Source organism: Miscanthus floridulus, chromosome 11, assembly GCF_019320115.1.
Source record: "Miscanthus floridulus cultivar M001 chromosome 11, ASM1932011v1, whole genome shotgun sequence".
NCBI classification, from domain to species: domain Eukaryota; kingdom Viridiplantae; phylum Streptophyta; class Magnoliopsida; order Poales; family Poaceae; genus Miscanthus; species Miscanthus floridulus.
This window is the reverse complement of record NC_089590.1, coordinates 70,783,794-70,798,496: the sequence shown is the minus strand read 5'-3', so window position 1 is coordinate 70,798,496 and position 14,703 is coordinate 70,783,794. Positions and strand designations below refer to the sequence as shown.

The 14,703-nt window shown below is 47.8% G+C and overlaps 1 protein-coding gene across 1 annotated transcript; it reads right to left on the bottom strand.

Moving 5' to 3' along the window:
• Window positions 1–515: 515 nt before the first annotated feature.
• LOC136492163 (germin-like protein 4-1) lies at window positions 516–1,432 on the bottom strand. Its single transcript, XM_066488280.1, has 2 exons — window positions 1,303–1,432; window positions 516–1,105 (listed from the first exon to the last, which is right to left on the bottom strand). Exons 1-2 carry the CDS (start codon window positions 1,430–1,432, stop codon window positions 516–518), a joined length of 720 nt encoding a protein of 239 aa, XP_066344377.1.
• Window positions 1,433–14,703: the final 13,271 nt, after the last annotated feature.

Below are 14,703 nucleotides of genomic sequence, written 5' to 3'. Positions count from 1 at the left end.
ACTAGCTAGGAACGAACAGACTGAATGCTAATAGTAGCACTTCATGTGCGTGCAAGCGATATATATACTGATGCTCACAAAATGTTTCGTGCGTGTAAGGATTTGGTAGATAGATAGATAAGCATGTCACGATCTGGTGTGTGTATTCGGTGAACTTTGCGTCAAACAGCACTCAGGCCCATACAACTAAACCAGCATGTCACGATCGGCCCCGTTAATTTTGAAATTACCAATTTTCGTTCGGTTTAAAGCAAATATATGCACCGTTCCTTCAAATATATTGCAGTACGTACATTTGGGTGCGGTTTTGCCACAAATTATTCAACCCGATCGAGCTACTGCTACTGCTGTGCTCGATCAACACAAACGCCGCATTGCGCGTGCACAATATATATAGCTAGTACACCAGGTACTGTGTTGGTGTGTGGTACAAATTATTCATATCTATACTTGTATGGCGGCCTGACCCATGCATGCTAGGTGCCGCCGCCGTCGAGCCACCACCAGCGTACCGATCAGTTACGGCCGGGGTACCCCGGGTAGCCGCCGCCGACAGCCACTGGTGCCGCGCCGCCGAATGCCTGCTGGAGCCGGTCCACGGTGGCCCTGTCGAGCATGAACGCCCTGGCGAGGATGACGTCCAGGATGGGCGGCTTGGCCCCGAACACGGCGTTGGCGATGGTGATGGTGCCAGGGTTCTGGCTGCTGAGCGCGGCGATGGCCACGGCGGGGGTCCTGCCGTTGTTGAGCTGGAAGTGGATGAGCCCCTGCGGGAACACGAACACGTCGCCCGCGTGCAGCTGCTTGGTGAAGAGCGTGTTGTTGAGCAGCTGGTTGGAGGTGACGAAGCCCACCAGGAGCGTGCCCTGGATCACCGTCAGGATCTCCGACCCGCGAGGGTGCGTGTGCGGCGGGTTCTGCCCGCCGGGGACGAAGTCGATGCGCGCCAGCGAGATGCCCAGCGTGTTCAGCCCCGGGATCTGGGCCACCGCCACCGGCGTCACGGCGGAGCCCTGCGCGTTTGGTGCCACCGGCACTATGTGGAAGAAGAAGTCGTTTGCGTTCACCACGTTCGGGTTCTTGCACACCACCCCGTTCACCAGCACTGCATGCATGCACACGTCCACCACCCATGTCAGTACTATTGTCATCATCACAAATCATACACATTAATTACCTTTGCGTAAAGTATATATGCATGTATGCCTTCAAAACTGGAGTCTATATAACTCTCTCTGTACATATGTGCTGCCAAAGTTCATATATGTACAAGTCTACAAATATACTGTATTTATTTATTACCAGGGTGGTTGTTGTCAGCAACGCAGAAGTCCTGGAGCTGGGTCGGATCAGTTGCCAGACCACGGGGAACTGAAGCAAAACCCACAACCGCTAGAACTGCAAGCAGTGTAGCAAAGGCACGGGAAGCCATGGCTCTGTTTATTTGCTAGCGATGAAGTGTGCTCGATCGAGCTGCTTACTTAGCTTGTGCTCTGCAACACTTGCCAGGACACCAGTTTATAGGTAGTGTTCATCCACCAGTCCGAGATTCTCGACACACACCATCACTTGCGTAACAAACTGTCAAACCAAACAGGCATGCAGCCACTAGTCAGATACTCAGATCATATGTGCCCACACGATGTATATATATTTTATATATAAGTTTGAATATATCTAGAGATGCAAAATGCATATTCATTTTTTAGACAAATAAAAATGCATATTTATTAAGTAAGTTGTTGTAGAAATTAGTAAGCGAAGATGTGCTTTGAAAGACGACTGCTGATGAAGCATATTGAAGCTGCCATCTAGCTATGCCTTATAGGTAAAGGTCAAAGATTGTTTATTCTATTGTATTCTATTGTATTAATATCTAGCCATCTGAGCACTACTGTTGATCTTCACAGTCGTTCACAAATTCGTTTTTGGGAGGGGTAACTTTACTCTAGTAGAACACTGTCTATCTTTGTACAGAATTAGTAGAGAGAAACCTGGTACAGTGTCTCTATTTTAATTATAACTAGAAGCATACCCGGCGTGTTGCCGCGTGATTTTCTTAAAAATAAACCTGTTATATATATAGTATTACTATATGGTATTCTGTATACCATGTGTATATATGAATTTGATTTGCATGTTATTTTATTGTATCAAATCTCGTAAAAAAATCAGTAAGCTAATATAAGTAAAATCAATAGAATATTTGATCATATTATAAAAGAATAGGGGATGAAACAAATAACTTATGTATATGACTTGTACGATAAAAGATTAAAGATTAAACGTATTGCACGTAATAGAGATAACATGGATATTTTTTGTAATTAATAAGGGATAGCATAGATACCTTGAATGAAATGATTGCAAGTTAGTGGGACATTTAGTCGAAAAAGATGTGTACACCTTGCATGAATGAGATAAAACATCTAGGTGACACATGGGTAGCTTGCACGAAAGGATTGTAAGTTAGTGGGGATGACAAGGATAGCTTAGATGAAAGGATTGCAAGTTAGTGGGACACTTAGTGGTGAATGATGTGGACACCTTGCATGAAGAGCTAAAACATCTAGTGGGGTGACATGAGCTTGCATAAAAGAATTGCAAGTTAGTGGAACACTTAATGGAGAATGATGTACATGGACATCTTGCATGAAGAGATAAAATATCTAATGGGGTTTAATTAGCTTTATAAGAGTATATTGAACATCACTTTCCACAGAGCTTTTACTAGGGAATAGAGGTTAAACAAATGGGTTGATTGAGTTGGCATCTAAAGTTGTGTTTGTACAATTTGATGACCAACATTATGATAGTTTCAAATGGAGCCTAATCAAGGCCTGTTTGAAGGGGCTCCTCCCGACTCTGGCTCTTTCAGTGAAATTAATTCACTTTTGCTGAAGCGGGATCCGGTTTTCTCCCTGCTACAGTATCCTAACCAAACAATGATGTACTCCCTCTGTCTATAAATAAATCGATTCCTAAAGAGTTGTCTTGTTAGGGTTATGATCTCCGGGTGTCTCAAGGCATCAACTAGCCGGACGGCCGGACGACCCACAATACCAAAGCCAAGCTTGAGCCTGAATGAGCGAGGCCCAACTAAGCCAAGCGGACCGGGTGAAAGGTCCTAATATGGCTAGAGGGGGGGTGAATAGCCTATTTAAAATCTACAAATCAACTAGAGCAATTTGATTAGTATGACAAATAGCGAAATGCAAACTTGCTCTAGCTCTACAAGGGTTGCAAGCCACCTATCCAACAATTCTAGTTGCAATGATTACTAGTCACACAACTTGCAATGTTACTACTCACTAGGAGCTCTCAATCATGCTACTCTAAAGAGCTCCACTAGATAAACTTAAAATAACAAAGCAAGCTCTCAATTCTAATTACACTAAAGAGTTTGCCACAACTAGGTTGCAAGAATATAAATGAGTGAGTAGGGTAAGTATACCGCCGTGTAGGGGAGTGAACCAATCACAAGACGAATATTAAATCAATCACCGGGAGAATACCAAAGGGCAAGAGACAACCAATTTTTCTCCCGAGGTTCACGTGCTTGCCGGCATGCTAGTCCCCGTTGTGTCGACCAACACTTGGTGGTTCAGCGGCTAAGAGGTGTTGCACGAATCTCGTCCACACAATTGGACACCGCAAGAACCTACTCTCAAGTGAGGTAACTCAATGACACGAGCAATCCACTAGAGTTACCTTTCGGCTCTCCGCCGGGGAAGGCACAAGACCCCTCACAATCACCACGATCGGAGCCGGAGACAATCACCAACCTCCGCTCAACGATCCTCGCTGCTCCAAACCGTCTAGGTGGCGGCAACCACCAAGAGTAACAAGTGAATCCCGCAGTGAAACACGAATGCCAAGTGCCACTAGATGCAATCACTCAAGCAATGCACTTGGATTCTCTCCCAATCTCACAATGATGATGAAATAATGATGGAGGTGAGTGAGAGGGCTTTGGCTAAGCTCATAAGGTTGCTATGTCAATGCAAATGGCCAAGAGTATGAGCTTGAGCCGGCCATGGGGCTTAAATAGAAGCCCCCACGAAATAGAGCCGTTGTACCCCTTCACTGGGCACAACTTGGGGTGACCAGACACTCCGGTCAGTTCGACCGGACGCAGGACCCCAGTGTCCGGTCGCCCGATGCTTGCCATGTGCCATCGGCTTCAAACGCCGATCGCCCGATTTCAATGGTCAAGTGATGACCGGACGCGTCAGTTAGAAAGTGATCGGACACAGGACCCCAGCGTTCGGTCATTTCTAGTAGGTTCCAAATGCAAAATTTCATGATCGGACGCGTCCGGTCATGCTCGACCGGACTCACCCGGTGTCCGGTCACTCAACGTTTCCTCTGTGCACCTTACGTCAGCGTACGTCAGCACTGACCGGACGCACCCTGCCAGCGTCTGGTCACTCTTCGCGCCAGCGTCCGGTCCTAAGACTGAGACGCGTGCTCACTGCTGCTACTGACCGGACTCAGGACCTCAGCGTCCGGTCACTCTGTGAACCCCTATCTTTTCTGTATAGGGCGCCGGTGGCACCGTCGGACTGTCCGCACTCTACGGGCGGACACTCCACCTGTGAAGTTTCTAACCCTTGCTCAAATGTGCCAACCACCAAGTGTATCACCTTGTGCACATGTGTTAGCATACTTTCACAAATACTTTCAAGGGTGTTAGCACTCCACTAGATCCTAAATGCATATACAATGAGTTAGAGCATCTAGTGGCACTTTGATAACCGCATTTCAATACGAGTTTCACCCCTCTTAATAGTATAGCTATCTAACCTAAATGTGATCACACTCGCTAAGTGTCTTGATCACCGAAACAAAATGGCTCCTACTATTTATACCTTTGCCTTGAGCCTTTTGTTTTTCTCTTTCTTCTTTTCAAGTTCAAGCATTTGATCATCACCATGCCATCACCATTGTCATGATCTTCGCCATTGCTTCATCACTTGGAGTAGTGCTACCTATCTCATAATAATTTTGATAAACTAGGTTAGCACTTAGGGTTTCATAAATTAACCAAAACCAAACTAGAGCTTTCACCGGGCCAATCACTAAGGCTGGGGTCGGTCACGACCCCTTCCCCCTGCCTCATCCACACACAACGCCCAACTCACAACCTCTCTCCATCCCAACCTATGCAGGGAATCAGGAGAGACCGAGCCTGCCACAGCGTGCTTGCTCTGACAGGAGCAGACACGCCGCACTAACCCACAAGGACCGGGGGGACAACAGTCACTTCGGTCCGGTCAGACGCCGCCCCTGCGCCACGCCGTAGAGACAAGACAACACCACTGAGCGGTGACGATAGGTATGGAGGACCACCGTCCAAATACGACCCGACAAGACATTTGTATGATCCCACCCACTATGGGATGAGATCCACGACGACGACCTTGACTTTGAGGCCATCCAAGCCGATACAGGCCACAACCCCGAAGCTCGAGATCGTGGCCACCAACTCCACAAGCAACAATACAATCAACGACCAAGGGGTGGCTACCTACTCTCGTACGATGCCCCCAGATGATCAGGAGGCGATGACGAAGACCACGGCGAGGCCACATCACGCAGGATGGCTGGCAAAATACCACCGTGCCTACAGTACCGCCATGACTGGCGCTGTGGCACCACATCACTCCATGCCGCGACATGAGCACAAGACCATGACGACTGCCACGCCAAGATGTGCACCACAAGACAGAGTTAGTTACAAGCCAAGTTAGCTAGGCCTCCTCCCTCAGGCTCACGGCCCTTTGGTCGGGAGAACCTCCTTCTTTGTATGAATCCTGGCCCCGGACTCTATATAAGGGTAGCTAGGACACCCCACCAGGGGAGATCTCCATTCTCATCAGGCCCTCGAGGCTTTCCTATGGGTAGCCCTTCTCCTAGCTCTAGCTCTCCTATCTCTTCAACCATTCTTGCACCCCCCCATTGTAAGAACTTCAGAGCATTCAAGCGAGGAACACGCACTCGATCATCTCTGAGACTGGACGTAGGGCTCCGGCCTGAACCAGTATAAATCCTCGTGTTTTTTGGATGCTACCATCGTCTTCCTAGAGCAGCGCAACATTCGTATAAATTTACTAATCCGGTTTACAAAACACCGACAGTTGGCGCACTAGGTTGGGGACAGTCGCGCACTCTTGTTGTTGAGAAGGAAGCGATGGCTCCTCTTACCGTCGGTGGATCCACTCGTGGAATGGCCCACGACGGCTATATCCACCATGAAAACCTCGTGTCCATCGGCGTCGAAGGGCCAACGCCCATATCCGCCTTTGGTAGCGGTCAGGTCATCCGCCCTAGAAACCTGGACCCACGGCCTACGGCGGACATACTCTCGAAATTGCCCTCAGGGGTTGCATCCTAGAGTTCACCTATATAGGGGGATCAGGGCCCTCTCTCATCACAGGCCATGGCTAGGTCTTCCACCCAGGAGGCCAGAGGCCCATGGTTCATGGCGAGCTCGCCACAGAATGGCCCCAATAGGCCACATCCTTTTAAGGAAGCACGAGATCACCCACACCAATGGGCTAACACCCATGACTAGCCTCTACCCCGTCCAGGCCCACCGCATAGGAGGCCTAGACCCAGTGGTAGATCCATGCCCCGAGCGGCGTCTCCGCCAGCCATGAAACATAGCAGGTTAGGGTGCACACGAGCGACGAAACCGACCATCGCGACGTGGCATTGTCGTTAGTGATCGGGTGGCCAGCCGGCGCCATGCCTCGCAAGGCCAAGCACAGAATCGGGGGCCAGCCCCACGTAGCAGACCAACCATCCATCACACCATTATGAACTATCATCTCTTACGCAGAGGCATGTGCATCTGAGGAAGCGGCCCACCTGAGCGCACGCCGCGCCGTGCCATGCCGAGCGGACCAAACTGTGTTGCCCTCAGAACTGACTTCCGCAGTGACAAGTCACTCCAGCTCTTTACCAAGAGTGACAGCCATACCTAGAAGCAGAGACGCGATGACCGCAACATCGACGCTCTACGGAGACTCACGCGCCAGAACGCTCTACGAAGAAGTCATCCCCAGGGGCTCGTGAACGCGCTGAGGATGTCGAGCCAGCAAGGGTCGACCCAAGGCCACCCAAGAGGATGACCTACGCCAGTTGTGACCGCTTCAAGTGATAAAGAAGCACCCTCACCAGCTTGTGGCCCAGGGACTACGACAACTCCGCCACAAGCAAGCGCTTGGGGGCTCATCGTGACCCGAGCAACAATAGCAGGACAAACATCCACCCCCAAACTAACACTGATGATATCAATCCTATCCCTCTCCCTACTATTTGATCATATTCATATACGCGCATAGATATGTCAACAACCCTAACTAGCTAAAACGAAGCACATAATAGGCGTAGGAATACAAAATCCACAAGGGTCGTTTCGAAGAAATTCACCTTCTGGATGGCCTGACCTGCTCCTCATGAGCGAATAATACCGTAACCCATGGGGGGAGCATACGCGAGGCCCACCACCAGCACACGCTCTCACCGCCTACTCCATGCAACACTATAGAGACACAGCACAACCTGCGACCTCTAGCCAGTTCCATGCATTACGGGAAATCAATCTAGGAGCGAAGATCATATGCCCGTCTATGCTGGGCTAGGAAAGAATGAGGGCACCACGTCAGCATGAATGAAAGAAAATGAGAAACCAGAAGTAATACCATCAGTAGGTCACATGTGAGGGTGATTTAGTCCTTACAACTTTGCCTATCGACGAAGCACACAAACTTGCAGACTAGGAATGCCCAGCGCAACCTAGGAGGTTGAACCATAGCCGCAGAAATGGCCCATAGTCTTCACGATCGCCGTAGTGCCTTCCACAGAAGCAACGAAGTCATCCATTGAAGCCAGCCCCCCGCCGAGCTTAGGGAGCCACACCTTGGTGGTAATCCCCGCTCGAGAGTCCTTCCCAGAGGCGAGCTCCCTCCACCCCATGTCGGGAGCTGCTCCTCTAGAACTACAACCTAGAGAATCCCGCTAAGGTCCGAGAATAAAAACTCGGCAGTAGGAATTAATGGTAGTAGGCAACTTACCGTATGCTCTTACACCCGAGCGGCAGTAGCCAACGCTCGTGCCTCGGTGACTTCTTCCTTCGCCATGAAGAGGGCCACCTGGAGATAGTCCACATGCGCCTTCAGTTGAACTACCATGCGGGCAGAGTTTGAATGCAACCGGTGAGCCTCGTCCCTCTCGAGCACGAAGTTCCATATTCCTCATAGCCCAGTGGGAAAGGACGGGGAACGAGGGCTCATCGGCTCCAGAGGAGGAACGGACCGAGGACGACTGGTGCCAGAAGGACCCCTGATCCCTAGCACCACCACCGGGGCAACAATCCTGAACACACGAACGATTAATACAAGCACGACTAGATTTAGAAAACAAAATAAATTCACTTGCCCTTGATCTCGCAGGGAAGAAAGAAGGTGCGATGGCGGTCCATCGACTTTAGGCGATTCCTCTCGCAGGCGCTTCCTGTGATCCATCACACTAGGAGGGACAACTATGAGCACGTAAACACGAAGGAGAAAAAGGTGATGCAAAGGGCGAGGAGCGAAAGCTTCCCACTGCACATCGCCGTAGCAGATTTTGTAGCCACAAAGATAACCTCGCCAAATGACCTAAGCCCACGCGCGCTCCATATTCATTACTAACCACTACGATAATCTCGCAGAGCAGGGGCAGTGACTGGGCGGAAGGCGAAGCGACAGCCGCCCATGCGGCAAGCCAGACTAGGTAGGTCCCACGCATTCTCATTTTCCATATCGTTTCAGTTTATGCACCTTCGTTCAGAGAACACATTACCGCTCACGAGTGGGCGCCATCAACGCAACATGATTAAGGAGGTCACACGCCCTTGAATCTATGCACAGAGCGACCTGCCACGAACATGACCCCGCGTTGTGCTTAGGAAACTTACTTTTGGGCTGACCCTTAGATGGGCTTGATGCCACAAAGGGATAGGGGCAGGATGAGATGGGCCCTTGTGGCTCTTATTGGTGGTGCAGAGCCACAAGACCATCTCACCCTGTGTTCGAGTCGTCCACTTCGAAGTCACTCGGGTTGACCCCCTCTAGGGGGAGGCATCTTGCCCTCTGCCCGTTGCAGAGGCGGTCGAGGACCAACGGGTTTGATGGCCGATGATTTATGGGATGTTTCTCGACGAGGCACAGCCAAACTCCACGTCGATTAGGGAGGATATCAGGTCCCACTCGGATTACCCATCGACCCCGACGAGGCACTGTTGACGGTAGTTAACAACCATTATAAACCAACAATATAACATGCATAAGGACATAAATATGATCACCAACAAAGGTCTAGGGGTTTAAACTAATAAATTCCATGAGTTTTAGTGAATCTATATTTTCTGTAGGGTTTAACCAGAAAACCGTCAAGGTGGACCTACATGTCAGATTTAATTATGCTTATCCACTGTGAAATGGACACTAGAAGGTTCTAGAGGACACCAGAGGACACCACGCCGAGGCAGAGAGGTAGAGGCTATCGATGGGGCCACCTAGCCCCACCTACAGGCCGCCTGGCCCCTAGGCCCACCTGTCGGTCTCCGCGTTGCAATGTCAGTTCTCCACCGCCTCCTAGGTTTGATCTATGTTGTTCCTTAAGTCAGTTTGATCCAATGGCTCACGTTGGATGCTCTGGCTTATATATACCAGCCCCTGCCCCCCCTAAGGCATCAAGTCATTTGAGAAGACAGAAACCCTAATCATCCTTAGAGCTCCATCAATTCTAGGGCATAGCTAGTTAGGTTAGATCTAGAGGGAGACAAGCAGGCTTCGCTTGGATTCCTAATCGCATCAAGAGCATGGTTTGGTATAATCCTTGTACCCCTCTTTTTTGTATCTCCATTATTTTTATACGCTTGCTACAATTATTATGACAATATTAGTAATTCATCTTATTCATGTTCTTTGTTATAATGTTCTTCGTCTACTTTGATTATATACTTAGTATAGCTAGTTTATCATTATGTTTATGCATAAGTTCGTATAGCGCTCGCTCCAAAGTACATGGGGTAGGTGGTCGACTTTGTGTAAGCGTGGTGCTTATATGTTGTTTACCTACGGATACACCCTATATTCCGAGCCATATGGTAGATCACGGATGTGATACTCCCGCTGAGTCATTTGTAGTCCACTCCCCGAATATAGGTATACAAGTAGGATCTAGTTACAAAGGAAGACAAGCTCTGTTCTTAATCTTCCTTAGTAATATCCCTATGTGTAGATACAAAGACGATCTTAGCCATGATTACTAGGTGTAATTGCACTAATCAATGTATGCTTTGACTTGTAATTAAGAATGACATATGAATTATTCCTCTAATATTCTACCTGACCATGTTAATGCCATAGAAATGAGTACTCTGAGTGATTTATCATTATCGTTGATCAATACTTATCATATATATATATCTTATCCTATGACTTGCCCCTGTTATGAGTAGAATATTGGTTATGGTTTACTTCTCCATCAATAGTATAAGTTATCAATACTTGTCCATGCTAGACCTTCCCTGTGGTAAAATATAAATTATGATACATGGAATACTCCCGGGTGAAATGCTACAATGGTATAATTATTTGTGCGCTTGCAGATTCCTTTTCATTCATATACCTTTATATTCTTTCTAGTCACATAAAATGATAAAGAACTACTTAGTATCATTCTAGTAAGTGATGCTAGGCAGTACCAACAAGCATCTCTGGCACCATCACTAGGGATGACAACCTAGTAAAATAATATTAGGAGATGTAGGTAATTAATAGGTGGCTACTAATACAAGTGACACATTAATAAATACCAATAGGCGCACAGCTCCGACCACGTGGTTACGGTGGACACTCCTCGCATGGGGCGAAAACTAAAAACCTACCTACAACAAGGTAGTTTGACCCCTTAGGGTCGAAGAGGGCGGCAAGGAGACGTGAAGCCAGGCACAAGCCATCCTGCCAGCCAGGACCAGACTATGACCAGCTCCTCCCCACATCTCAAAACTACAACCTAAAGCTAGCTCCCGGGCCTCTCATGACAGCGAGGATCGACGACCCCTCTAGGCCGAATGGCCTTGGGGCTCACCAAGGCTTCGCAAGGAGCCATAGAAACTCCAGAAGGAGGATTCCTTGAGCTTTTATTCATGCTTCATGATTACAAAGCGATGTGTGGATGATCCGCACACAAGGAATACAAAGCCGATACCACCCTAGTGGTGGTATCACTGAAAAGCCTTTGGGGAGCAACACTGCAGGGGGAGGCTAGTGTTGGTGCTTCTTAGCGTAAGCAGAAAAGTCCACAAGCGCATGGAAGTCTGTTGTAGCATTTCACCCAGTGGTATTCAGGGTATCGTATTTCTACGAGGAACGGAGGTGTAAGTAGTCTCTTGGCTAGTTTACCTAGGAGAACAAGCTAAAGGGTAACTGGGGTAGTGAGGTTCTTCTAAGGGTAGAAACCTTAAGCGAAGATAACTTTGCTACTACAGACTCACTTCAGGCACCGGTGAACACTGGTCTACCAAGCATTGTCGGCCTACAGCTCTACGCCATATCTAAACGTGAGGGATTATGAAGGACGGACAGGGCTATCACCACCTGCCACCAACCCCTCAACCGTGGGATACAAGGCAAACGAAGGTAACGTGTAGCTTAGACACCATGTCTATGCTAACCGTTACTACTCTAGCGTTGACCAGGGACTTCCGTCTTTATCAGAAGTCCTCTACTAGAGGACCCACCACGAGGACGAACGATGAACCCGCAAGTAAGTAGTAACAAAGATATCTTTTCTTAAGGGGTCAAAACCGAAAGATGAACATGAACTTCTTACTCCAAGTAGTAAAACGAACTTAGACCTACAAGTGTAGAGGAGGCCGACAAGTCTGGCACTTCGTCCACCCGATGTACAAGGCTCGCTGAGTACAAGAAGTAGAGGGCACTGCTACTGTTGGTATAAATTAACGCGCATAGATAAATTCGCAAGCGCACGGATACCACTGTAGCTTTCACCCGGAGGTATTCCAAGTATCATATCCTCAGAGAAACATGTGAGACTAACTACGGTCTAACTTAACTAGGGTAGCAACAAGGTTAGGATAAATAGAAGCGTAGAGAGGATAACTAAGGTTCTCTACTTCTAACTTAGGTAAGCTATGTCTTTTACTATTCAACTAGGGACATTACTAGGGAAAGACACCAGCAGAGGATGCTTTCCTTTGCAACCACGACCTACTTGCGCCTACTGACGGGAGGTGGACTGTAAAGAATCAACAAAGCTATATAGTACAGGCTATATAGAACTTATGTCACATACGCAATCTACCACCTTCCGGAATGCAGGGGGCATCCATGATTAACCCAAGTCTAAGCACCACGCTTACACTTACGATTAATACTTTAACCTAGAGCGTCTATAGATTAAAGCACTCAAAAGAGAGTCATAATCCTGATGAACAATATAAACAATTACTTACTTGAATCAGAAGTTGATTACCAGAGAAATCTCGAAGGCATGCTCAAGTAGAACTTGGATCCGCCAAGGTACAAGCTGTAGAGAGAGTGCCGACAGGCCGGCACCTCCTCCAAACTCTTCCCTCACTCTCTATCTCACTATTATTTATACAAATAGATCATATGGAGGACTAATCTTCTCTTGATATCAAGCTCTGATCCTCATGATATGAATTAGGGTTTTAGGGAACTACTAAGGGGGGTACAGGGCTGTTTATATAGGTCGGAGCGTCAATTCTGGACCCTCGGATCAAACCAACTTGAAAGGATGGTGTAGATGCAATCTAGGAGGCGGTGGGGAATCAACTTTCGAAGCAGAGGCTGATCGGTGGACCCCATAGGTCGACCGGCCTATAGGCGGTGTTCGCCTAAACGGCCTAAACGACCGATTAAACGACCACTAAACGGTAAACGGTGGTAAACTATTTTATTTAGGGGGTAAACGAAAATTAAACGGTTGACCGTTTAAACGGTAAAAAAACGGAAAAACGGTCTAAACGGCCTAAACGGAACGAAGATAAACGGTATTAAACGAGCTAAACAGTTGTTTAAACGGCTGTTTAGGTGAACACGAGGTAAATCTAGTTCAGTTTTGTATGGATAAATTTGTATACTTATGTTTATTATATTTATAAATGTGTACACTTGATATGTTACATGCATAAATATCTATATTTGGTTCTTTTCACATGCATAAATATATATACATACCAAAATAATTAATTTTTACTCGGATAAATATGTATAAATGCTAGAATACTTGATTTTTTACATGCACATATATAATTATATGTATTTTTTTAAAGTACAAAACTGTTTAGACCGTTTAACTTTGTTTAAACACCGTGTAAACAGTCTAAACGCTAAACGAAGGGCGACCATGTAAAGACTGTTTACCGTTTAGGAAAACATTACCTACAGGTGGGGCCAGCCGGCCCCACATGGCAGCCCCTCGGAGTCTGCTTCGGTGGAGAGCCTCCTAGAGTCTTCTAGAATCTTCCCACGCTGTTTACGCGATAGAATTCCATAATTTCCTTTGACGAATAGGCCCCCCTTGGTTGGGCTTTTGCATATGTTTTGCTTGAATACGCCTTCTTGATTGCATATTTTTGTGAATTTTCATACTTGTCCCTACAAAACATGTATATACCAAAACTCATGGAAAATATGAGTTTGTAATCCCTAATTCTAAGTTTTGGCATTCATATTTGTTTTATTTTGTTTCAATGTTGGCGGTAGAAATGTGAGTTAAGGACCGCCAACAACGAGACGAAGCAAAAAATGAACTCGCAAGCCCTCCTACAGTGTCACAACCTCCAAGGAACAGTGCACGGGGAGGAAGAGAGCGACAGGACTACCTAGCTCCAACAAGCACTTTGGCAACCACTCCGGTGCCAAGATGGAGCAAAAGGGAGGCCAAAATGCAGCCATGTCACAAAGGCTGCACGGAGCCCTACATGGTAGCCACGGCATCCTTTCCTTCCCTACTCACAAATCCCCTTCTAGCACCAGTCGTTGGAAGGGGCAGCGCCGGCTTTCGGCCACCGCAAATGATCTCCAGCAGATCGCATGCCTAGAGCCTCATGGTTCCCTTCAAAGTTCTCCCTCTTCTCTCTCTCCTTCGAGCACAACCACTCAGAGAGGCTAAGAGCAAGTTTGTAGGAGTAGCGGAAGTTGGTTCGAACGGTAAGGAGGCACCTATTTATATGTCCAAGGGCGGACTAAGCAGCCCAAGGCCCCTGCGCCGCGTAACGCACCATGGGAGGTCAAAGCCAAAGTCAGATGCTCGCGTGAGGTCAGAAAATTGAGACCTTCCCAAAGGCAAGGCCGGTACAGCGTTGACAAGACCACTCGGCCACGCTTGGGTCGTGAACCCCGATACATTGCACACTGACACAGCAGGGCTCAGTAGTTGCGTACTGCATCGTCAGGGTGTCCTGACAAAGCGAGACAAAATGGCCACCTACTGCATTGAACACACTTGCCCACAAGGGGTCGAGCGACGAAGCTCGGACAAGCCACGACTACGAACTCGCACTCGATGAACATGTATCGCAGCCCTTTCATGATCACTTCGTGATCGTATAAACGCTTAGGGGCTACTTTTGGGTTATGATCCCCGGGTGTCTTAAGG